At 35.8% G+C, this 27,134-nt stretch overlaps 2 protein-coding genes across 3 annotated transcripts in view; one reads left to right on the top strand and one right to left on the bottom strand.

Annotated features, from left to right (window-relative positions):
- Positions 1-1,489: 1,489 nt before the first annotated feature.
- Positions 1,490-13,826, top strand: LOC145983049 (uncharacterized; the record flags this gene model as incomplete). Its single annotated transcript, XM_083116328.1, has 2 exons — positions 1,490-1,707; positions 11,423-13,826. Coding segments are annotated over 2 exons (354 nt in total), but the record flags the coding sequence as incomplete, so codon positions are not given.
- Positions 13,827-21,257: 7,431 nt separating this feature from the next.
- The window catches only part of eIF3a (eukaryotic translation initiation factor 3 subunit a), a 77,527-nt gene continuing 71,650 nt past the window's right edge, over positions 21,258-27,134 (bottom strand). For both annotated transcript variants that reach the window (XM_083116329.1, XM_083116330.1), the window contains 2 exons: positions 26,741-26,940; positions 21,258-22,021 (listed from right to left, as the gene is read on the bottom strand). In XM_083116329.1, coding sequence (XP_082972455.1) covers positions 21,954-22,021; positions 26,741-26,940 — 268 coding nt within the window. In that variant the 3' untranslated portion in view covers positions 21,258-21,953. The remainder of the gene's footprint in view (positions 22,022-26,740; positions 26,941-27,134) is intronic.

The following is a 27,134-nucleotide window of genomic DNA, read 5'->3' as shown; positions in this document are numbered from 1 at the left end:
GTACCTTTGATCTCACTTCTCAAGCCTGAAAGCAGTTTTAAATTCTGCAATAAACATAAAGTAGCTTCCCGGTAATTAAAAACATTAAAAAAGCAGTTTTTTGCATTTTCAATATATGGTACAACAAATCGTGACTTGCACATGAAAACAATCTTTTTATAGTTATGTAATGCTCATTATTATTCCGTTGCCCACCGATTACAGATTCGATTGCCATGAAGGCATGTAAGCATGCTATCCTGAAGTCGTCTCACTTGAGCTAGCCAAAGAAAACAAAAGCTTCATTGATACAGAACGATGACTTCCGTGAGAGTTTTCTACCCTACCTATTCATTTTTTCCCTTTCCTCGTGAGCTTGCATGGGAAAGAAATGCCGGGTGCCAGTACCAGTTGAAATTGGCCCACGAATGTAAAGGAGTTCTGCCAGATGATCCTAATTCTCCTTTGTAAATTCTACAAAAGAATCATTCTTTCTGCCGCAACAATATATTTGCAGTTGCTTTGAACAAGACTTGTTGTGGAATATTTTTCGTAGAAAGTGGAATCTAACATGTTATATAATAAGAGCCATTGAACATGAATCAAATTGTGCACGCAAAATAAATATTAAATTAATTATTAGTTGACTGCAATAGATAGGCTACAAACCAGTGGCGTACCTCAATTTTGTGTGTCTTTCCACCCCAAATTAAATATTCGGAACCCTAAAGGGGAAAAATATAAAGAAGATTTATAACGTACGAATATATAGCTACGCATTGATTATGGAATAGGGTTGACGGACGTAAAATAGTTCCAAGCTCTCCCCCCTCCCCCGCAGCTACAATGCACGAGAAATTAAATGCAAACAAGGAAGTTAGTTTGGCATTTTGGATGAGACCCCCACCCCATGTTAAGTTGCCTGGGCTCCTCTTACTGAACCATTGATTGATTTTTAATTTAAGTCCAATTTATGCACAGATAGGCTAATTGGGACTGGATCTAGTTTAAAGTGGGATCCGAACTACCGTGCAATGTGCTTTACAGGGTATCGAACCCGAGACCCCTCGATTACAAAGTGACGACGTTACCATTTTGTTTTGTTCAGTAATGGCAATTGTAACTAGTTACTTTATGAAATGAGTAACTGTAATTTCATTACTATTTACAGGTAATGAGTAACAAAACTAATAGTATGTTTTACAGGCACTTCTTGTGTATTTTAACAGTAATGAACAGAATTATTGCTTGCTAAAAACTAGAAGTAAATATTTAATCTTCTCAAATACATTTGTTGATGGCGAATATTTTCGTCACATTTACATTAATTTATCTTTTCCCCATATTTTCATATTTAAACATGATGTTTATTATAATTTAATGAAAATTACTGTTAATTTAAAATGGTTATCAGTAAAGAACAGAAGAGCCCATGTACGGATCATACATGCATCACATTCTAAGAGTTACAGATAATCTAGAATAAAATAACTGAAATTCAACTGAATAGAAATTTTTCAAACTGCTGAAAAATAACACATTTTGTCTTCCATGTGCATTACTTAACAAAATCCTTTTTTTTATATTTTCAGTGTTTTTTGACTTAGCAGCTGCCAGTTTGTGGGCCGTTCAGTTCTACCAGAAGCTACAATACAATGTGATGACAAGAGAAGATATGGAGAACTTGTGGACGTCAACCGATATGGCTTCTTATGGTTATTCCTTCTGGTATGTGACTAGTAATTGGTTAGCTATGTGTACAATTAGTGTGGCCTTTGAAGGGAAGATGAGGGGGAATTCACCCCTGGTTGCTAATTCTTGTCACTTGACTATTTCCCCTCATTGGAAAATTTTCAAATATCACATTGTGTGTAATATACCAACAGCAGAAACATATATAATATTTATAAAACATTAAAATGCTGACAAAGGCAAACTTTTATAGTATAAAAATATACATAAAAACATAACGTTTCCACCCTCTAACAGGGTCTTCTTCAAACGAAACTTCACAACAAATAAATTAAAGTTACAAAACATCATCTTATATATCGGGTGGTCCATTTATAATGATAGTATGGAATATCGCATGCAGAATGCATCCAATCGAAAAATTGCACAGAATAAAAGTTTGATACTATTGAGGGGGTAAGTCAATGCTGCAAAAATTTCGTCGCCGCCACCCACCCCTTAGGGGGGTGGGGGTAAATGTGAAATTTCAAATGGAACATCCCCATTCGTTTTACATATTTGGATTCCGTGTTGAAAAAGAAGTATTTTTTGTTCGAATTTTTTTTTTAAAAAATTGCAAACTTCGAACTTTTATAAACATTTGGTAGTTTCAGTTTCATTTTGTTCCTTTTGTGTAATAATAGTTTTGGTTTCCGATGAGAACATTGCAAAAACTATTTTTATTAAAAAAATGTGTGCAAAGAATTCGGCAAAAGAAAATTATTTGCAATTTATGTTCTTGTGTAACAATAAATAATATTAATTTGTTCCAACTCTTTGGCTTCAAGGAACAATTTCATATGAACAACAAAATTAAGTATGTTACTACAAATTAGTTATCATTTGAGTTACACAAATAAATGTTTAAATGAGCAAATGTTCAAAATGAACAGGATGACCTTGGGTGTGTGTACAAACCACTGTCTTCAAACAATTGTTCCAACAACGCCAGAAAACATTCGGCAACGAATTATTGATGCTTGTGCCTCTATCACTCCTGACATTTTGGGACGAACAGTGTGGAGCTTCAGACACCGTGTTTTGAAATGCATCGAAGAGAACGGTCATCATTTTGAACATTTGCTCCTTTAAACATTTATTTGTGTACCTCAAATGATAACTAATTTGTAGTAACATACTTAATTTTGTTGTTCATGTGAAATTGTTCCTTGAAACCAAAGAGTTGGAACAAATTAATATTATTTATTGTTACACAAGAACATAAATTGCAAATAATTTTCTTTTGCCGAATTCTTTGCACACATTTTTTTTTAATAAAATTCGTTTTTGCAATGTTCTCATCGGAAACCAAAACTATTATTACACAAAGAGAACAAAATGAAACTGAAACTACCAAATGTTTATAAAAGCTCGAAGTTTACAATTTTCTTAAAAAAAAATCGAACAAAAAATACTTCTTTTTCAACACGGAATCCAAATATGTAAAACGAATGGGGATGTTCCATTTGAAATTTCACATTTACCCCCACCCCCCTAAGGGGTGGGTGGCGGCGACGAAATTTTTGCAGCATTGACTTACCCCCTCAATAGTATCAAACTTTTATTCTGTGCAATTTTTCGATTGGATGCATTCTGCATGCGATATTCCATACTCTATCATTATAAATGGACCACCCAGTATACACTCACACACAGGATCCATACACAAAACAACAAGAAGGCACCATTCCACATCTTAGAACATTTCATTTCAGGAATTCCTGAGTGTGGAATCTCCTGACAGGTAATTGACACTAACTGACAGGTACCTGGTAAAAGTCTGGCCTTATCAATACTTCCACTAATGGACCTAGACAGATTCCTTATCTCCTGGACTCCTTCCTTCCTCTTTTCTTTCTTCGTTTTTCTTCCTTCTTCTTTCGTCATTCCCTTCTCTCATCATTTCCACTTTTTCTAGCACTCCTTTCCATTCTTTGTTAATTTTCAGCCCTCCATTCCAGTTCATTATTTCTTCTTCTCCTTTTTTCTCTATTTCCTTTGCTTCTTTCCACTTCCTCACTATTCGTCTCTTCTCCCTCCTTATCCTCCTAGCCTTCTCCCATTCTATGTCGTGTCCCGTTTCACTTGTATGTATGTCCCTCTTTAATCTTACGTCATCCTTATGTTGCTTCAACCTGTCTTTCAGTCTCTTTTTTGTTTCCCCTATGTACTGTGTACATACTCTCACATTCCTTGCACTGAACCTCATATATTATCCCTTCCTCTTCTCAGCTTTCTTCCTTCCAGGTCAGGTCCTCCTTCAATCTTATCTCCGTTCTTCTCGCTCTTATTTCATTCCATATCAGTTCTTTTTCCATTTGCTGCAAAAATTTCTTCCATCTCCTGAAGAAGGACCTGACAAGAATAGAGGATTCCATAGAAGATGGGCTCTCCATATTTACTAGGGAATACACGTTCCAAGAAATGAGAAGCTGGCAGGAAAAATTTAGAGAGAGAAGATAAGAATGAAGATGAAGGAGAGAGACTAGAATGGAAAGAGGAAAGAAGAGAATGGGAAGAGGAGGAGGACAGAAGTAGAAGGGTGGTGGTAATCGGGAAGGTACAAATATCGGAAGAAGAGGAAGCCTTTTTGAAACTAGGCCGAGGTTTCAAAGTGAAGGAGAGAAATGTGGACTATGAAGAAGTTATGTATGACATTGAGGAAGCAGTGCTCCAGATAAAAGAAGAGGCAGAAAGGGACAAGATTCGAAGGAAGACGACAGATATATTGAAGAAAGAAATGGAAAAGCAGAGAAGATTGGATAATTTATGTCAGAAAGAAAGGGAAGGCATGAAGAAAATCAAGGCAAGAAATTATATTGTGGTGGAGCAGGCAGATAAGGGAGGAGCCATTGTAGTGATGGAAAAAGAATGGTAGGAGAGGAAGTATGAAGATCTGAAAGGGGACAGCTATGAGGAGATCTGTGGTTCCGAAGAGGAACAAAATATTAGAGAGAAGATAATAAAATACTGTGGGAGGAGAGGATTTAAAAAGTGCATAAAAGAGTCAGAAAGAGTACCCAGTTTGAAAGGCTTTCCAAAGATACACAAAGAGGAGATAAAACTGAGGCCAGTAATGGATTGCAGGAACAATGTTTTGGAAACCTTGGAGAAGAAGATAAAGAAGATAATTGGAGTGTTAGTGAAAGAGCAAGAAAGCAGAGCAGTGAAGAACAGTGAGCAGGTGGTTGAACTTATAACCCAGATAGCATGTAAGTTAACTGCAAGTTAAATCGAATGTCGATTTAACTTGCAGTTAACTTACATGCTATCTGGGAAAAGGACTGGAGGTGAGTGTTTCGGCATATGGAGGGGAACAAGAAAGCAGCTGGACATTTTTGTCAAAGAAATTGAAGATGAAGCACAAGGCATATTACTGGAACTTGAAACAGAAGAGGAAGAGAAGATAAGTTTCCTAGATATAATGATGAAAAGGGAGAGAGGAAAGGAGATTGAGACAACTTGGCATCAGAAAAAGTGTGCAGCTGGAGTCTTCTGTCACAAAAGAAGTGATGTGAGTGAGGGGACAAAAATTTTTTTTATAAAGAATATGGAACACAGTGTCAAGAAAATATGCATGAAAGAAGAAGAAAAGGAGAGTAAATTAAGAGAGCCTATGGGATCAACTAGAAAATAATGGGTACAAAAAGGAAGACAGACTTGACGTAAACAGAAGAAGAAGGATTAAAGAAGATAAGTAAATAGGAGAGGGGAAAGGGAAAGAAAAAGAGAGGTGGTTTGGTATAAGGAGTTTGGGGAAAGCCACAGAGACAATAAGTAAAGTACTTAGAAACGCGGGCGTAAAAACGTACAGGAAGGGAGGCCGTAGTATTTTAAGGATAGCTAACAAGAGGAATGAAGAAAGCAGAGAGGAGGAAGAGGAAGAGATAATATATGAGGTTCAGTGCAAGGAATGTGAGAGTATGTACATAATACATAGGGGAAACAAAAAAGAGACTGAAAGACAGGTTGAAGCAACATAAGGATGACGTAAGATTAAAGAGGGAGAAAAATGCTATATTCAAGCATACAAGTGAAACGGGACACGACATAGAATGGGAGAAGGCTAGGAGGATAAGGAGGGAGAAGAGACGAATAGTGAGGAAGTGGAAAGAAGCCAAGGAAATAGAGAAAAAAGGAGAAGAAGAAATAATGAACTGGAATGGAGGGCTGAAAATTAACAAAGAATGGAAAGGAGTGCTAGAAAGAGTGGAAATGATGAGAGAAGGGAAGGAGGAAAGAAGAAGGAAGAAAAACGAAGAAAGAAAAGAGGAAGGAAGGAGTCCAGGAGATAAGGAATCAGTCTAGGTCCATTAGTGGAAGTATTGATAAGGCCAGACTTTTACCAGGTACCTGTCAGTTAGTGTCAATTGTCTGGGAGTGTATATATAAGCAGTGATCAGAACGCTACATTTTAAAAGTAGCTTCGCTACAGCTACAGCTACTCTTCCAAAATGTAGCTTCGCTACAGCTACAGCTACATTTACCAAAAAGTAGCTCGCTACGCTACTCCTGTTCGCTACTTGCTACTTCGCTATTTTTGCGCTACTTCTGCATAAAAAAATAAAAACAACCATATGGGTATTAAAAAATCTCCTACTACTGGTAAATAGATTCTGTTATTTATTATCATGATTCCAGTCATTCAATAATTTTGATAGCAGTGTTACTTCAGTTACTTATTTTGGCTATAGTTTTTGAGAATACCATACCTATGCAAGTGGCATATCAATTCAAATTTGATATATGAATATTGCAATTAGGGTGTTAACTAAATTAATGATTACAACTATACACAAATCAAATTTGGTAGGATTACGTATTTATGTTCACATCAACATATTTTTCTTGAGAATAAATATTTCATTTTTTATAAACTGATATGAAGACAGCATTTTGAATGAAAAGTACCTGACGCCCTTTGACTACAAAAGGGACCCCAGGTTCGATTCCCAGCGGAGGCACATAGTGGTTCGGATCCAGTCTCGATCAGCTTATCTATGCATAAAATTGACTCAAAACAAAAACTAGGAAAGACGCCAATTTGGGAGGATCATTCCCCACACTGCTCATCATTCATCATTCTTCCTCGTTCTCACAATTAGCCAAAAGTGGTAGAAAGCGACTATAGATAATAGAATATTTAAATAAACCATTCATCCCATTGTCATGATTGAGAGAAGTGGAAGAATAGATGAGGAGGTAAACAGAAGAGGACAAATGGGTGGTGGACTATATCAAAGTGTTCGAATATTAATATGGAACAGGGATGTACCTATGAAACACATACTATGTGCCAATAATTACGTAAGGAGCAGAGACTTGGACAATGACAGAGAGAGACAAAAGAAAGATGCAAGCAGTGGAGATGAAATTTTTAAGGAGTATATTGGGGAAGACTAGAAGGGATAGAATAAGGAATGAGGAGATCCGACAGACAGTGGGTGTAGCGAAGCTTCAGGACAGAATAGATCAGGCACAGATGAGATGGTTTGGACACATCAAGAGGATGGATGCAAAAAGACTACCAGTAAGAGCTTACAATGCACAAAGAGTGGGAATAAGGTCAAGGGGGAGACCAAGATGTCTTTCGAAAGAGCAGATAGCGGTGAGTGTTAAGAGAAGAGGACAAGATTGGAACACCGTGGAAAGAAAGTAGTGGTGGAAGACCAGGAAAAAATGGAGAGGCTTGACTTGTATGCTGACCCAGACAGAGGCAGGAAACGGCAAGGGATGATGATGATGATGTCATGATTAGCAAAAGTTACAGAAAAGTGACGCAAAAGTAGGAGAAATATATAAATTTGAAAACTATGTATACGTATTAACTAAAGAAAATTGTAGTTTCTGTAGGAAAGTCATTAACTCGTACATACTTTTTGCAATATGATAAAATTATTGAGGAAACTGTCGTGTAAACCTGACTGTTCTAAACGTATTGTAATTTTTAAATTTGTGAACAAATACTATCGCGAAAATAATTGTAATTCCAGAAACTCTATCATTCCTGTAACAATAATTTCCTGCTGGTGAGATCCTATATACTTGGAAAATCCATTGCTCGTTTTTGCACTGCAAGTTGTGTCTTACACAGCAATTAATGTCATTTTGGTGTCTCTTACACCATGAATATCCACAGGATTGGTTCCGGGTGTGACACAAACGAGGCACTTTTTTCCAGTGGTGCAGCAAACGTGGCATGTTTCTCCCCAAAATAGCGATGCAGCTAAAAAGACGTAGCTGTTAGCAGGAATATATTCATATATGTCAGTTAGTTATCTGGATATTTGAATTATTCAGCTACTAATTAAATAAATTACGCAGATATCTATAACCTACAATCTATATAATCTGTACCTCCATGTAATAGACTGTCTTTATGAACCTCCTGCAAAATTAAGGGTTATTGCCGATTTTTCTGACGCTGTTGCCACATTCAAAATTCACCTCAAAATGCTGAGGAAAAATGTAGCTGTAGCGAAATTTTCGCTACAACTACAGGAATTTTGTAGCTTCGCTACCGCTACAACTACAATTTTCAAAATGTAGCGTCACTACAGCTACAGCTACAAATTTTGTAGCTCGCTACAGTAGCGACGCTACAAGTAGCTCGCTACTTCTGACCACTGTATATAAGATGATGTTTTGTAACTATCATTTATTTGTGGTGAAGTTTCATCTGAAGAAGACCTTGTTAGAGGGTGGAAACAGTTTGCTTTGGTCAACATTTTAATGTTTTATTAACATGGAAACAAGGCTTAACAGTGTTACCATATAATATTTATTTCTGGATTATTGGTGGAAGATGCCTCCCCTCCTTTTCACTAAATGGTCTGAATACAGAAAGCAGAAGTTTGGGAAACAAATCTAAGTAGCTATGATTATATATATAGAGTCATAATAGGACATGTATAATTTCAGTAGCCAAATCTAGTAAATGTTCATAGGTATCATATTATTAGTATCCATCACATTAATCAGGTAACAATATACCAGTTAATTTGCATGTTATTATCTGGTTGGCATACATTAATTATATATCCATAACAATGTCATTAATTGATGAAGTTGAAATGGATGAAGGGACAATCACAAACATTTAAAATATACAGACAGCATACAACACAGGCCCCACAGAGGATTCAATTGGCTAGGAGTCCAGATGCTGGAGCCTCCTTTGTCTGCAAAATGCAAACATGTATAGTCACGGACACTGCCGGCTTGTAATGAATACATTGACATTCAATGGAATCGTTACAAGCCGGAAGTGTCTGTGACTGTACTATTGTGGAAGAGAGGTCGACATACATTTAATTTCATGTTGCATGATTTTACAAATTAAAATATCCAGGCTATACACTGCACATGCGAATACTGTTATTGTATAATAATTTATGAGGCAGTTGTACTGGAATTAGCAAGACAATCACATTATTGGAATTGAACCACAGGATGAACCACCACTCCTCCTCTACCCAAAACCTAGATTTCATTGTTGCTGTCCATACCAAGGTCTATGGCTGCAAAAGTTGAAACATTTGTAGTGTCTGGCAAATGTTTTCTATTATCAGCCCTTCTGGCCCTCCATATTTTCATCCACTATGTATGTATTTGTGCGTTACCCCCACACCCCCTATACGCCTTCATGGCGTGGTGCTATGCACAGGGGAACACTTTACCTTTTTATGTATGTATTTGTTACTTTACATTGTATTTCTGCTACTTATGACTGATCGTGATGATGATGATAAGTGACGATATGATTAAATTGATGAAGGGACACTCACAAATAACAACCATAACCAGGAACTTCAGTGATGCAATCAAAAGTCGACCATGAGCAGTGGGCATTCTTGGTTGTCGAGTCGACAGACAAATTGTGTCATTGCTATTGACTTTCATTAGTGATATTGTCATGTGTTTTTACACGCATCAACACACACTCAAAAACCATGCCATATTTAAAGCGAGTTTAATGAGTCCAAACTCCTCCTATAGGTTTAGTAGATGTTTTTCAATAACTATATCAAAAGAGCAAGACTTCAAACTCAAACACTAGAATGTCCCTTTCTTCTTCACCTTATTGGAATCTTCATATAATTTTGGGTAAAGGGTTAATTTAAAATCAATTTGGTACTGAATTCTGCAACTCTGATGCATTTACAGATCTAAATTCTAAACACAGGATAGAAATCTTCAGTATCTCTTATTTTGGTAATACGAAAACTAAAATCTTAACAGTTAACATAAAATTGAATATAAAACTGATATTTACATTCATACAGTCTGTCTATGTTGGCTGAGAACATCAATGCAAGTGAGCATGTGCTAACTAGCCAAGTGCAGTGGCAAAATGGGGGTGATGACTGTGGAACATATACTGAAAATAGGTTTCATGAAAATTATCTACTGCTGAAACAAAAGAAAATATGTTGAGGAGGAATGTTACAAGCTGTAACAGCCATCACAAACACAATAATGTGAATGATAAGAAACAAAACAACCAAATATATACAAACAAAATATTGATTTTGAAACCTACAGCAGTGTTTTGTGCATGTTTCTACCTATTTCACCTTTCACATGTAGAGTACTCTTCTCAAGCTGGTCTTGTCTTCCACAGTTGGCAGTAGTATTTTTACATGAATATGAATTGTTTACATGAAACCTGGTTAACCCCTTAAGTGTGGTGACATATATATATATATATATATATATATATATATATATATATATATATATATATAAAAAAGTAAAGTACTCCCCTGTGCTTAGCACCACGCCATGAAGGCGTATAGGGGGTGTGGGGGTAATGCCCCACACTTTCTTGATCCGGTCATGAGTGGGGGTGATTTGATCAGCATCACGCCCCTGACCGCCTTTACCCCCCAGGGTTTCCCCCAGGTACCCATGTCATTCGACGCTGGGTGGGCGCCGGGGCCGCTTCCAATGTTAGAAAAGTTCCCAGATTTGAACAGGCCGGGGATCGAACCCGGGACCTTGAACATGGTAGTCAGATGATTACCGACTGAGCTACCGTGGCGCTGTTGCAGTGCGGAATAGTGAGATTATGCTAGCTGTAGTAAAAATAAAAACAGTAGCACAAGAGGAAGATGGAAAAAAAGAAGAAAGAGAATAATAAAAGTTAGATGTAACAAAAGTTGTCTGCTGTTGTACGGGTGTAGTTCGTGCACAAGAGAAAACTGAAATATGGCTCAACAATCAAATTTTCATGATGCGAATATTAGGTTGCACTTGCTTGAAGTTTTGTTTTAAGTCCACTATATGCGCATATAGGCTAATCGGGACTGTGCCTATATTTAAAGTGGGATCGGAACCACTGCGTAGCGTTTCTCCACTGGGTATCAAACCCTGGATGCCCCCACGTTACCACTAGGAGTTGCACTTGTTGACCTCGGAAAGGAACGACATTGAATCCAAATCGGAAAATGAACTACAGTACCTCTGGGATATTGCAAGTTGAATCTCTATTACTGTTTATAATTATATAGCCATGCATATACAATGTTGATCCAGCAATACATGGCATCCTCCACCCCTCAACCCAACTCTTCCACACCAAAGCACAAAGTTCAATTTACAGTACAAAGTAAAACATCACTGGTAGTTTCTCAGTAACAGCATTACTTTCAAAGACAAATAATTAGGTAAAGTAAAATATGGATCTAAAATTTTAAATATCGCTTTCTAGGTTCGTTGTTGGTGCCGTAATAGTCCATTTGCTGAACATCATCATCATCTACATCGGAACAAATGAGAACAGGGAAAAGAAGAATCCAAAACCAATTCTGGAAGAGAAGACGAATGGTGCCATAATGCTCTATTGAAGTCTCCAGAGCTCAACCAACATGTTTTACGCTTATTTTTCATGAACGGACTGCACATATGTGCTCGTGTGTCATTGTTCTTCACTAAGCCCTACGAGGCAAAAATTCTGACTTCAAATCAAAACATAGATATTCTGCCATAAGTGGAGGAACAAATTTTCCATTTCATATATTTTTTTTATTGTGCTTGTGTTTATGTGTGTGTGTGTGTGCGTGACAATGTGTGTGGAGTTGCCTGAATTTAAATCATCGACAAGAGACCCATGTGTGTGTTCACATTTATGGTGTGCATTTTGTATATACATAGAGAAAAAAGTGCAAGTGTCAATGTTAATTACCAATGAAATACCATGATATTCAAGCATCCAGTGTATGTTCTTAAATTCTTGAATGAAAAATTTGAATGTGTTTGTACATTATTGAACTAGAGTACTATCATATAGCAAAAGAGATGTACTTTTTATGGTACTAATTTACTATTCATCAGACAGATTTCTTCATTTTTACACAAGAAACTACTTACGGTAATAACTTTCTGTAGCATTGTCTAACATCTGGAAGGTGTTTTGTGTGATGTGGGAATGTTTCATAGCGGAAATTCATGTTCTTTGTTGAAAATTAATTCTTCGACGGACAATAGCCTTTGGCGCATACACCTTCGTACATCATCACGCGTCGTGATTGTGTTTTGTTCATGTTCATTGGGTATCCAGTGTTTCGAACTGTCTGTGTTTGCAACGAAAGTTAGAAACATGACGTGTCGTGGATGTGTGGTGAAATTCGTAGACACTGAACACGGGATCGTGAAGAAAGGAAAGGAATGTCGAAAATGTGGCAGTGAATGTAAGCTACTCCTTAGAAGGAATGGGCTGTGGGTATATGCCTAATATGACATGTCGTGGATGCGTGGTGAAATTCAGGTAAGTTTTCCGTATCCTGGAAACGGATTTCTTCAAATTTAAAAGTTTGGGGCTCATTTGGGAGCAGGTGACTCCGGCCAATTTCTAACATGCCTTTAACAGGGACTCTATAGAGAAAGCCGGAGAGCTGGAGCAGGGGCGGGGCTGCGGTAGCGGTAGGTCAATTACCCCAGGGGCAGAGCCTGGAATCGGTGGGAAATTTGGACTAAAAAATTTCAAACGAAAATATTTTTTTAGTTTAAATTTCCCACCGATTCCGGGACGGATAGCCCCAAAAACCATTCACGGATAGCACCATGAAACATTACAATTTTCTTTGTAAAACAATGTGGAAAAAGTTTAACCTTTTGAGTCCCAAGGCCATTTTCACAAGTAAGCCTCTCGGTCCCGAGCCGATTTTGAGCAAAATGCAGAGTTTCAATTAAATGAGTGTAGATCGGAGACTAATTGCCCTAGAGAGATGAGTGATATACCGTTGTACGCGGAATGAACCAGAGATTCAGACTATATGAAATTTATGCAAATTCGGCGTATATATGGAGGGGGAAAGGGGGGAAATCCCCTGAAAATACTTTTTTTAAAAAAATGGGGTTTCGCCCCCCCGCCCCCCCCGAAAAAAAGGATTTGAAAAGTTCAAAATGCACATAGAAATTATCGCTGGCATGTAAGGAACACAAAAATATTTGCATTATTATCATATGACCAATGTAACTTGAGTTGTACATCCCAAAAAGGAATGGTCGGCACGCTACTGATTCAAGCTTCAAAATGCAGCGGTACCTTGAAATGACTTTAGCTCAGAGACTATTTTCCCTGGAGATATGAACTATATACCGTTGTACGCAGAATGAATCACAGATTCAGACGATATATAATTTATGCACCTGCGGCGTATATATGGAGGGGTAAAGGGGGGAAATCCGCTGAAAATACTTTTTTAAAAAATGAGGTTTCGCCCCCCCCGCCCCCCCCCCGAAAAAAAAGGATATGAAAAGTACAAAATGCACATAGAAATTATCGCTGGCATGTAAGGAACACAAAAATATTTGCATCATTGTCGTATGACCAATGTAACTTGAGTTGTACCCCCAAAAGGAATGGTGGGCACGCCACTGATTCAAGCTTCAAAATGCAGCGGTACCTTGAAACGACTATAGCTCAGAAACTAAATGCCCTAGAAATATGAAAGATATACCGTTGTACGCAGAATGAATCACAGATTCAGACGATATATAATTTATGCACATTCGGCGTACATATGGAGGGGGAAAGGGGGGAAATCCCCTCAAAAATACTTTTCTTAAAAAAATGGCGTTTCCCCCCGCCCCCCCCCCCCCAATTTTTTTTTCAAAATGCACAAAATGCAAAATTTATGCAAATTTGACGTATATATGGAGGGGGAAGGGAGAAAACCCCCAAAAATTATTTTTAAAAATTGTTGAAATGTTTGAAATTTATATTTTCCCTTGAAAAGAGAAGTCCCTTTTCCCGCCTTTTCACCTCCATTTTCATGAAGAAAAAAAAAGGTGCAAGAAACATTTCTGTTAAATACATGTGTTAGGAACAATATAAAAGAAAAAATCGAAATTCTAGCCAAAAATAGAAAAGTTATAACGTAAAAACTACGACCTTGACACAGCGTCTCGATGGAGACGCTTGGGACCTTGAGGGTTACAGTTGGGTATCTCGTTCGAGACGCTTGGGATCCAAAAGGTTAAAAAAAAAAAATAGATCAGATGAGATTTGTTCACGGGTATTTCTTGGGTTCCGAAGGTTGAAACACTGCATAACAAATGAAAATCGACAAAACACAAGCACGACGTGCGATTATGTAGGAAGGTGTACGTACATTATTGTGTCTCAGGCAAGCGAAAAGACTACGAGAAAGAAGTACTCATAATGTGAAAAATTGCAATTACTTTGATAAAAAAAAAGTCAATACACATACGAATGTCAAAAATTTACGAAACGAAGAAGTTATAGGTGTCCGACGGATAGTAAATTTTTACCCTTTTTATATTTGCTTAGCATAAGGGCAAATTCTTCATAAATATTAATTATATGTGATTCATGATGCAAGTTATTTACTATTATGTGACCCACACATAATTATATGAAATTTCTCATAACACACACTATACTTGAAATGATAGTATTTTTGCTTGTTACAAACATCGAATTTGATGAGATCATTTAATGTTAGAATTAGCTATTTAATAAATCACGTGTCCAAATAGGTAATTATCCCACTCAAGTAAAATTACTAACTTTGAACTAATCTTACCTTACTTTGTCCAGATTTTGATCCCTAGATAAGCTTTCATTCAATACTGCCTTGGATATAACACTAACTACACTTGTTTTACACTTTAACACACATTTAAACTGCTTCAAACTTTTTCATTGCCACAGGTTACAATATCAATTTTTCTTCTTTTTTCTTTTCTGCTCCTTTTCAGTGCATTACTCGTTTTATTAGATCTTCACATTGTAATTATATTTGCTTTTCAAAAAGCATTTCATAAGGATAATTTACAATGATTAATGCATAACCTGTACTATAATTATGCTACATGAGATAACCATACATTTACATATTAGATTGAAGCTTATTTTCCTATCCACAAGATTTCACTGTAAATCAAGTGTTAGCACAGATTATTCACTTTCATTGCTAAACAATTTGATGCGTTTTCCTCACCAGGGAATCCAGAAAAACAATTTCATATTCATTCCCCTCAATTTAAATGTGATATATGTGTATGCCACAAGTATTAACAATTAATTTACTAAGCAATATAGAGGACAGAATAAGACAGGAGCATAAAAAACTCAACATTAATGTACTTATGTAAATACATATGCAATTTAGTAGCATGAACCATAATAATATGCCACGATTATATTTGATATGATCATATTAGATTGAATGTCTGAAATGGGTATGCATGTGACTTCATTTAACAAAAAATATCAAATTCATAGCATAAAGGAGAGGATGTTTATATGTTAAATGTACAAAATGTGAACCAATCATGTAATAAAATAATTTTTATATAATAAATACATTTTATAAGAAAACAAGTGTATCATAGATTTGTGAATTCTGTAGGTTTTATATTTTTTATTTATGTTGAAACTGAATTTCAGGGCTTCAGATTACTAGGAAATATGATAATGATTGGACTGTGACGCAGGGTAGGCAGTGGTGTAGTCATGCCAGGGTTCCACCCTGATACTTTTTGTAACCTGGAGGTACACTATGTCACAAAATGACAAATATTCAGTCTTTAAATATCTTCTATTTAAGGCCATCGGATCAGTTTCCATGGGGCTCTGAAAATTTTTATTCATCATATTTTTCAAACATAGTGTCCAGCTTAATAATCAACATAAAAAAAAAAAAATGCTTCCACTTGCAACATGGAGAGAAATTCATACTCTTGGATACACCCAGGCTTTTTTATTGACCATTTGGGCAATATTGAAATAAATGCACAATTGGTGCATAACTAACTCATCCCCATAACATTATAATTTTATCTTGTTTTAAAACAAATTAAAGAGGTTTCCTCGGGATATCAACCAGGTGATTTCCGGATAGGCTTCCGAGCTTTCGAGAGCTAACGACACTCTCATCTTCAAGGATTGAAGTGATGATGATGAGTGGCGTTAGCTCTAGGGTGCTCATCCAGAAATCACCTGGATGATATAAGAAAACCTCTTCATCATTCACCAGGAAAGCTTCCAGAATTATTTCAAGATACAATTATTTTATTTGGAGACATTTGAAACAAAACTAAATTTCGAGAGGGAATTTTGGAAGCTTTTCTGTTTATTTTTTCTTGAGTGATTCAATGGAAACTATCATTTTTGAAGCAATAGACCAACATATGATTTTCTATATTGTCTGTGGTGAATTTCTGCCGGTTGTCTGTGAGTAGGTACTTGTAGAGTCACGGACACTTCTAGGTTGTAACAATCCCATTGGCTTTCAATGGGTTCATTACAACCCACAAGTATCAATAACTGTACATGGAGAACCTTCTCTCCACATCGCAGGAAGTTATTGCTGCAAACTTCATGCTTGCAACTAGTGCTGCTTCAAAGGAAGGTTTGCAGTGGTCCTCTGTCCTCGATGAACTACTATTAACAATTGTATTGTTTTGCAGCCAGGATTCTTTACATGGTATGCTATTCCTACAGGGTCATTCCATGTCAATTCATCCAGGCCATGTCACCCACCATCCCCGATTTTGATGAAATTCGGTATACTTATAGAACTTTTGATGCTGATTACAAAAATGACAACTTTTTTTAAATTGGTCAAAGGGTTCAGAAGTTATGCGCTTTTTAAGATCTCCGTGTACGCCACATGCGGTTCCACTTTGAATGTCACGCATTAGGTTATAAACGATTGTATCTTCCCTCGGGTTTGCCGTAGAAACTTCAAGTTTGTTTTATTTTGTTCAGAATAGTATAAGCTTTCATTGAAATAACGTTTCAGATGAATGCAACAATAAACATGTACTTTGATATATAGTTTTATGTATTTTTTTAGAAAAATAAATGACTAACTTCAAGAGCGAATTTCATGCAATGCCCCCCCTTCAATTTCCCCCCAATTTTATATGTAGGTAGCTCAGAGTGTGTACTAATGCCCGATGAAAAAATTGGGATGGGCGGTTCAGAGACAGGGTGATTAAAATATCATTTGCATAAAATGACATTAAAAGTAAATCTTCTTAAAAATTAGCACAAAACCTGAAGTACAATATGTTTCAAGCTACAATATTCAAACTTTATGTTCACTATGTGTGAATGTAAGCATAGGCGTAACCTGACGGGGGCAAAGGGAAGCTCTTGCCCTCTCCCAAATTTATAGATTAATTTAAAATTTGCAAGTAATAATTACAGTGGAAGTCATATTAAAGTTCCTCGATTTTACATTTTCCTTCATTTTGCATTCAATCTTGGTGGTCCCAACATAGTAAATTGTTTAGAAATTTTCTAAGATTTTACATTTTCCCGCGTATTAATTTTTTTCAGCTTGGTCTGCTGGATAACGTAAAATCGAAGTTCCACTGTATCTAAGTTAGTTTCAACAGTCTTCATTTTTTGAAAAAATTATATATTATATAATTATATATATATATATATATATATATATATATATATATATATAAAATCATTATTAACATTCTCAAGTTTAGCAAATTTATCTTCGAGAACATTCTTTTTGTGCATTTTATCTCAATATGGAAGTTATTTTTTGGCTACTCTTCATGGGGATACGTAATATGACGTAAGAATTAATACTACACATTTGTGCTGATTGAAGTTTTTTTTTCAAATTGAGCTTTTTCGCCACATACCACAGAAAATATCCTTGTGACGGGATGGTTGGAACAGAAAAAAATACTTGTATAGACTTCTATAGTATAAAGCAACAAGTACGGCAATTATGTACCAATTCCGTAGAAACAGTATTCAAGGCATAAATTTCTTAGTAATCATGTAGGGTGAAATGACAACCCACAGTACAATGTGTCAGCGATTGCAAAGTACTACAACAGTACCAGGAAGTATGCACTATTTTGAACTTACAGGTTCCGTAAGTTACTTTTTACAAGTAACTGGGTTTCTTTTAGTTACTGTAACAGTAACTTACTGTTAATGATCATTGATTTGTGTAAAAGGTACACAAAATCAATGATCATGAAGACTTCCGTGTTTTACTTATGTTTCTAGTACATAATATGTATTCATATATTTACATTATTACTTTGCTTGAACGATTATAATTAAAAAATAATTTGTATGCTGACCATGGTGTTTTGAATATGGTGTCATTGATTCCTCTTGCACCTATTTCTTTCTCCCCCATTCCAAGTTCAACAAGATCCAAAGGTCCACTCCCTTGACAATGACTTTTTCCTAGCTGGACAACAACATTCCAAACGAACACAGCAGTCTACCAAAAACAATGGAGTTTTCACAAGCCAATTAGAAATGAATTACAGTAAAGCGTGGATGTTCTAAATTTAGCATGCAACAAAGCATAGCTTCCTTGCCAGCAATTCCAAGAAAATCCTTTCACGTAGCATCCGGAGAATGTACATATTTTATTTTTATAGTCTTGAACAGAATTGTCCAATTTAGCTATTTCCCTACTGCAAAAAGTAACTCTGTTACCCTTGTTACCGTTACAGGTACTTACTTTTAAAAGTAGTTACAGTTAGAATTCCTAAATAAAAAGTAACTGTACTTGTAACTTTGTAACTATTTACTTCGAAACACTAGTTGTTTAACAGTCAGAGCAAAATAGTATGTGCTGATGTAATATGTTTTGTATAACTATGATTTGACTTTTGTGAAGAAGTGGCTTTCCGAATTCCAACTGTAAACAGTTATGTAGTAGCATGTGTGTGCGCGACTCAAACTTGTTTGTAGGATTGCTTCAAAAGTCCACGTGAAAATGGAGATGCAGCTATTAAATTCTCGCATCCACTTGGTTCATCAACTTCCTACTCCTGGCCACAAAATATTGTGTGTCCAGTGGACATTAACAATACAAATGTATGGACATAGCCTATGTACTTATTGATAAGTCAAATACTTTAGTGTGTTTGGAATGGTCAAAATAAAATGTGAACGGCACAATTTATAGTACATGAAATTTTGGCAATGTATAGAGTACAATTTTTAGGTACTATCTTAATGGATGTCACTTGGAAACTATCTTCGGGTTGAGATAATCACAAAGTTTTCCATCGCATAAAAATAGTGTCCAGGATTATTTGATAAATACATTTGAAAAACCACAATTATTACTCTTCATTCGTTTGTTCCTCAAGTGCCAGGAGTATCACAAAATATATTTAACTTGTAAATTTTAATTAATATATAAATTCTGTAGTGGCAAGTGTTTCCCTTTGCCCCCGCCAGGTTACGCCTATGCTTACATTCACACATAGTGAACATAAAGTTTGAATATTGTAGCTTAAAACATATTGTACTTCAGGTTTTGTGCTAATTTTTAAGAAGATTTACTTTTAATGTTATTTTATGCAAATGATTTTTTAATCACCCTGTCTCTGAACCACCCATCCCAATTTTTTCATCAGGCATTAGTACACACTCTGAGCTACCTACATATAAAATTGGGGGGAAATTGAAGGGGGAGCATTGCATGAAATTCACTCTTGAAGTTAGTCATTTATTTTTCTAAAAAAATACATAAAACTATATATCAAAATACATGTTTATTGATGCATTCATCTGAAACGTTATTTCAATGAAAGCTTATACTATTCTGAACAAAATAAAACAAACTTGAAGTTTCTACGGCAAACCCGAGGGAAGATACAATCGTTTATAACCTAATGCGTGACATTCAAAGTGGAGCCGCATGTGGCGTACACGGAGATCTTAAAAAGCACGTAACTTCTGAACCCTTTGACCAATTTAAAAAAAGTTGTCATTTTTGTAATCAGCATCAAAAGTTCTATAAGTATACCGAATTTCATCAAAATCGGGGATGGTGGGTGACATTTTCACAAAATTCTGGATGATTTGACATGGAATGACCCTACAGTCTCTCTGATTGCCTGGGATCTTGACCTCAGTAATCTACGGGTGGGCACAAAGTAGCGTTCCCCGAAACAAGTATTTCTCCAGTAGTATTTATGACTACACTGCTGTTTGCAGGGAACGTAACCTATGATTAAGAAGTTACTGTAAAATGTCCTAGTTGCAGATATTTCAACACCAAACACACACATTCATCACGTTAAAATTACATGAACTTATATGAAAAGCAGTGTTATAATTACTATTATTTTATTTTTATTCTGGTGAATTTTTAACACTATATTAGAACTATCATTTTCAAAACAATTTAAAAAAAAAATCTTGAAAAAAATTCTCATAAAGCATCAGAGCATAAACCAAGATGGATTGTTTTAAATAATTTATAGAATGTAGGTAAGGATTTTATAGATATCAGAATCACTTTTGATGAAAGTACATTAATCTCGTAATAATTTAATAGTGTTTATTAGGCTCTAAGAAAAAAAAATGGAAATAAAATTTATTGTATGTACTGATGGGATGAAGATCATACGAAAGGAAATGTAATATGAAAATTGTAAACACGCTTAAATTCTCTTGATTTAAAATTCAATAATTTTTATAGGCAAAAATAGTACATATTTTGTGTAGAAAAATATACAAAATACTAATCATGTTAAACCGTAAATAGTGTCATTATCGCCTTACTTCTCCAGTTTTGTAATAGCATTATCTACTGTTGGCTACACATATATTCAGGATATTACATGTATGTATACATGCTGTAGTCAAAGTAGTCCATGGACTAAAACATCAATCTCAACTACAGATGTACCAAATTAATTATCTTGCAGCAAAGATTTACTCTAAGAATGTTGTTAGATCATGACATCAGAAACCTATTACATATTTATTTAAATCTCTGACTGTTATCCACAAAAATGAATAAAAAAATACAAAATAAATTTCTTGCTGCTAGAACAACATTGCTGCACACTTTAGTTCCCAAGATTGTCGGGCTTTTTCCCCCCAGGCAGAGCTGTATGTACACTCCTGTTCACATAAAGTGGTACATTTTTATAAGATCGTAAGGTTGAAGAATGTGCCACAATCTGAACAGGAGTGTACATATTGGCACAAAGTAATGATTTCATTTGCAACATAAAAATTTGAAGGTTTACTTACAAGCTATAAGTAAATGAGATAATCACTTCTCCAATATTTTATTCCAGAACAGTTTCTGATGTGCTTTTGACATCAACATTCCTTCCTCTGATAAAGATCTTATTACAATACAACTTGAAGAGAGAGAGAGTTTATCAATGAAAATAAGCAGTAACCAATAAGTGCATGAATTAACATCAGTTCATACTGTATGTCCCTAAGAAAAGGTGCAATATTGTACATGAAAAAATATATACAATATAGAATAAAAATTAATAAAAGTAAAAAAAACGAAAAAAAAAAACTAACTCCTTGCCATATTAAAGACTGCAGAATACGATACCTACTGGTGAAATGAAAAATAATGTGGTTATACAACTAAATAGCTTAATGTGGTATGGAAGCAATAATCATTTCTTATAATGCTCTTGCATTAATACAATAGTTAAGTCCGAAACTACAACCAGATACACAAGTATATTCATTTATAAGAGGCTAACTCATTTTGTGCTTCTTCTGTTTAAAAAAAGCATACATACATACATTCCAAATTCTAATCTAAATTACAAGATAAATATTCGCATTTTCAGCACCTTTTCATTTACACAATAAGGTTTTTGCTAGTGTCTTTCTCCAATTAAGAAAATACTGTCAACAAATAATTATATGCAACAGGCAATTACATGATTGTATTGGACTATTTAGTTTGGATTATATGTGTATATTTGTATGGCTACGTTCAACGTCTGCTCACTGTCGTCCATTCACTATTTTCTGGTTCATTCCCTTCTCTTGGTGGCATACGAGCTGGAAAAAAAGAAGGCAAGATTTACTATGCATTATGGATACTTTACTGAAAATACAGGGTCATTATGAAGTCTCGATCCACTTTGGCTCAGCAAGTTCTGGCATATAAACAGGGATAGACAAGACTAAAAATAATTCAGGTGGCAACCCTTTTTCTCAGAAGAGTTTTTTTTTTTTTTCAAATACGGGTCATGAAAGCCATAAATAAAACTAAGAGAAGCCATGAAATGTGATCCGAAAACATGTGATTTATTAATTAATTCAAGAATGCATTAAAGGTACAGGCATGCATATTTTGTTTTTGACAAAAACACGAAATGTGAAATAACACATTGTAATGTTAATTTTTCATGTTTCTGAAAGGTGTGAGGCGAATTTTCCTACCCTGTTTTGTCACGAAATGAACTGCAAAATGCGAAACAGACTCTTAAACACGAAATTCAGTTTATTTACCGACGCAACATTTTCTGAAGTCAGAATTATCCTGAGTTATGCAATTCATGGAATATTGATTAATTCTGCTGTAAATATTTGAAAAGCAAAAATTGACCCCTTTATACAGGAATAAACTTCATATTCTGGTAACGACATAAATGTGCTATTAGAAGGGATATGTTTATTTTGTGTAGTTTTTAAATCAAATTTTGGATTACATTCACATTTTTTAAAACCAAAATGTAATTTTATATATTGCTTTTCCACTGCTATAACAGAGAAATTTTATTTTATTTACAGCTTTTGAACCCGAAATTAACTCTGTTTTTGTATCGAAATCTTGCTTTTATATTTATAAAAAATATGTGCTTCTAATTCTTCCTTTAGAAGGCTAAGCTGTAACAGCATAAATAATGTAATACATTCTAATATATTCTCTACCCTATTGCTGCAGATTTTAAAATTCGGCTAGCAACAGTGCAAAACTTTATAATGGCATGTTCATTATTATGATGAGATACAGAAAACATACAAATATTAAAAAACAAATACTGTATTCATTATTTAAAAAAAATGGCCTGAATTAACAATTTCAGGTGCCATGGCTACTGGGCACCCTGTATTTTTCTACCCCTGCGTATAAGTATTTTAAAAAGACAATACTGCAACGTTTTTACAGATGATAACAAGGACGATGGATTGTGATGTTAGATAGTCACAGGCTGGTTTGGATTCTTCATTTCCTTATTTTTCTTTCTTTATTTATTAGTTTATAGATGCTAAGGCTTTTTGTTTAACAAAAAAATTGAAATACAACATAGATGTTTACATCTACAGCGAGTCTGTTGGTTGACTTGACTGCAGAGCAGCGGCCAGCATACCGGGCAGTGAGAGTGCATCTGCCGGCATTTAGACCCACAGCCGTACGTTGACTTGCCACAGGACACGTCAGTGCTTCATTATCCAGATAGCTGGTGTTCAGTTTGTACGTATTTGTGAAGTGTTAAAGTATTAACAAGTGTTTTAGATTGTTTTGTTTTAGTTTACGTATTACTAGGCTTTTCTGCAGTCTAATAATGCCATGTTATACGTGCAATTTAAAACAACAAATTTTCATTTATGACTTACGTCATTACAAATTTTTGTAGGGAAGTTAGAAGGTGTTTTGCCGCAGAATTTCCAGATGTTCCTGTTCCACACAGAGACAGCGTTTGGATACTTGTGATCAAATTGAGGGAAACAGGGTCTGTCCTTGATAAGAAGCAAAGGGTAAAATAGTGTGCGCTTACAGGAGAAATTAGACTACGTTGAAGCACGATTGGAACATACTCCTCAAAAATCCCTCTGGTGCCTTGCACAAGAAACATAGTATTTTCAAGTTGTGTGCGTGGTGAGCTTTTGAACCTGAAGTGATACATTACAAGAATTTAAAAGAAAACACCAGGAGAGAAACTGAAGGAATTTCGGAAGAAGAACTGATGCGTGTTAGTGAAAATTTGCTAAAAAAATGTGTGGACACAGGAGGACATTTCCAACAACTCATGCTCATTTTAACTGTCCATGCAATTCTACAAGCTTATTTCATTCCATAGCTAGCTGTTCCAGTTACGCGGATGTTGACATCCAGTGTGCCGGCAGGCACGTCACTCCACGGACATGTTGATCGTGAGACTCACTGTATAAACTAAATAAAAAATATAGAAAAATCAACAAGAAGAAAATATAAAGGTAGAATCGAACCAAACCTGTGGCCATCCAATCAACTTCATCATCCTTACTGCTTGAAAACGAACCTCGAAACAGTGGAAATGTTGTGTTTAAAAATTCAAATTATAAAAACAGGTTTGTTACATTTTCTTCATTTCAATAACAGTCTGAAACACTGTCATTATTTTGAAATAAATATTTTTTTTCAAATATGCATTTACTTTTCTTATGATAAAATACTTGAATACTTACTTGTACATGACTAATGTAAATATGAGGGATAATTATAGAATAATGGGACTGCCTTTCCTTTCCCAAACATATCCTGGTTCCTTGTCGCTTTTCTATTTTTCAATTGTGAATCACACATTTACAGTGTGTGGTTGTTTCAAGAATGAGTTTTTGTTCCAAATAGAAAGGAAAAATCCAAGAATATTATCAAATATTATCTTCATGAAAATTTAATTTTGCATTTATGTGCTTCTCAGATCTAATGTAATTGAAAGAGGAGTGTGGCAAAATATTTTTCTAACTATGTTAAGAAAAAATAATACAGGGGAAAGTCTTTATGATCCCTACATAGAAAAATGTTAGAAAGCTTTCCCTGATTTTACATGTTCCTGCATTTAAATTTTTCACTTTGGCCCCTGAAAAATCAAGGTTCTATTCAAAAGTAGTATAAAAAATCTAAAATACGACCGTGATTGTTATATGTTTATTTTGTGAAGGCATCTGTAAGCTATTCATAGCTGGGACTGGCATGCCTGCCTCGTGCACGGGATGCTGGGAAACAGTTACACAAGATGGCGGCACACTTACAGGGTTGCTCCAAGCTGGAGCAGCGAAGTGTCGTGAGATTTTTGTTGAGTGAAGGTGTGTATCCGATAGAAATTCATCGTCGCATGACAGTTCAGTGACAACTGTATGAGTCATGTACAAGTGGGATGAGAAGTTCAAACAGGCATAACCAGTGTTGAAGATTCTCCGCGTCCAGGTTGCTCTCTCACTGCAGTCACGGAAAGCAACATTGCTCAAGTGGAGAACTTGATACGGGAGAACTGGCATATTACTGTCAGTGAAACTGCTTCCCAGATGGAAATAAGTGTAGGATCAGCGTGTGCGAGGTGGGTTCCAAAAACGTTTGACACCGGAAATTAAGGATAGACGTGTTGATGCGTGCAGGGAGCTTTTGTGCCATTATGCAGCTGATGGTGAGGCATTTCTTAATCGTATTGTCACTGGAGATGAAAGTTGGGTTCATTTCTATGAACCTGAATGTAAGACAACAATGGAATGGCGACATCCTTCGTCTCTCAGACCGAAAAAGGTGCATGATCAATGGAGTGCTGGAAAGGTCATGTTAACTTTGTTTTGGGACCACAAGGAGCCAATTCTTGAACATTACCTGCCCAGAGGTTTACATTATACAGTACCACCTACTCCAATCTTTTGCACCAAAACTGAAACCTGCCATTCTGCAGATACGACATGGTCTGATGTCCACTGGTGTGCTTTTGCTCCATGACAATGCAATACCACATACTGCCAGCGTCACATTGTCTACCATCAAGGACCTAAAAGTTACCCCACCCTCCATATTTGCCTGATCTCGCACCTTCCAATTTCCACATCTTTGGCCCACTGAAAGATGCACTAAGTGGATCGAGGTTCCACAATGACGACGAAGTCCAGTCAGCGGTGCATGACAGTTGGTTACACACGCATCCAAAATATTCTTTTTCTGTGGAATCAGTGCCCTTATCAAGCACTGGCGTAGGTGCATTGAACTGGGGGAAAGGGGACTATGTTGAAACATAGTACTGTAGTTCTTTTGGTGCTTGTAATAAATATTTGTTTCAACATATATCCGGTTATATATTGAATGAGCCTTGTACATTGTATTGTATTTTGGCTGATCACAGTGATGAGAATGAGTGATGATCATATTAATTACAAGAGCTCATTTAAGCAGTCATTGTTGTAAAAATTCCCACCCTCGATCTCATGTTGATCTACAAGTGGACCATTCTATATTTGATGATTAAGTAAGTTGCAGATTGTAATTTTATTGAGAACATTTATTATGGAGGTTTTATAGCTCAGGTCATATTTGCATCAGATGTAAACTAAAGAATAAAATAGCAAATAAAATAAAAAAAATCTTGCTCACACAGGTTGAAAAATAGGTGAATGATTCTGAATATATCTATATATTTAGCGCAAAATGGTGCTATTTTGTTCTTATTTTTATACATATGCTCTAGTATCATAATGTAAATGTCTAAATGCACAGTTCAGTCTCTGGTTATGTACATTGATTAAGGATGTTAATGAACCATTCACGTTCTTCAAGGAAGATCTGCAATTTTGTACCGGATCAGCAAAACATTTGTTATCATTTTTACGGTTATCAATGGAATCTGTAGTAGCAAAAACTGGCAAACCAACGATTAAGATAGGTAAAAAATAACATTATGCTCTCATTTCCAGACTTGATAAACAATTTCAAACACTGGCATTACGAAAAATTCCACATATTAACAACTTTTATCACAGGTTAAGACGACCAACACTTACGTCTATCCTCCTCTTTTCTGTCTCCTCGGCCCCTGTCATCTCTTCTCCTCTCCTCCCCTCCTCCTCTCCTATCTCCGTCTCGTTGATCTCCTCTCCTTTCAGCACCAGAATCTTTGCTGCGCCAGTCGGAGCTCTCAAATCCACCTCCTCCACGGCCTCGCTCTCCTCTACGATCATCTCCTCTACGATCATCCTTTCCTCTGAAAGTAAGCAAAAGAACATGAGGATTTCTACAATTTTATGATTGATAATGTTGAACGTTAAGGTACAATCCTATCCAATCATTACTCTAAATTGTGCCTACATTTTTTATACATCTTACTAACTCTCAGTGGGACCTATTTATTACCTACATGTGGACATCAGGGTGTCTACAATTTCATAAAAACAAAAT

This window comes from Lepisma saccharinum, unplaced genomic scaffold, assembly GCF_977018435.1.
Source record: "Lepisma saccharinum unplaced genomic scaffold, izLepSacc3.1 HAP1_SCAFFOLD_588, whole genome shotgun sequence".
Classification (NCBI taxonomy): domain Eukaryota; kingdom Metazoa; phylum Arthropoda; class Insecta; order Zygentoma; family Lepismatidae; genus Lepisma; species Lepisma saccharinum.
The sequence above is the reverse complement of the archived record's forward strand: the minus strand, read 5'-3'. Positions and strand labels throughout refer to the sequence as shown.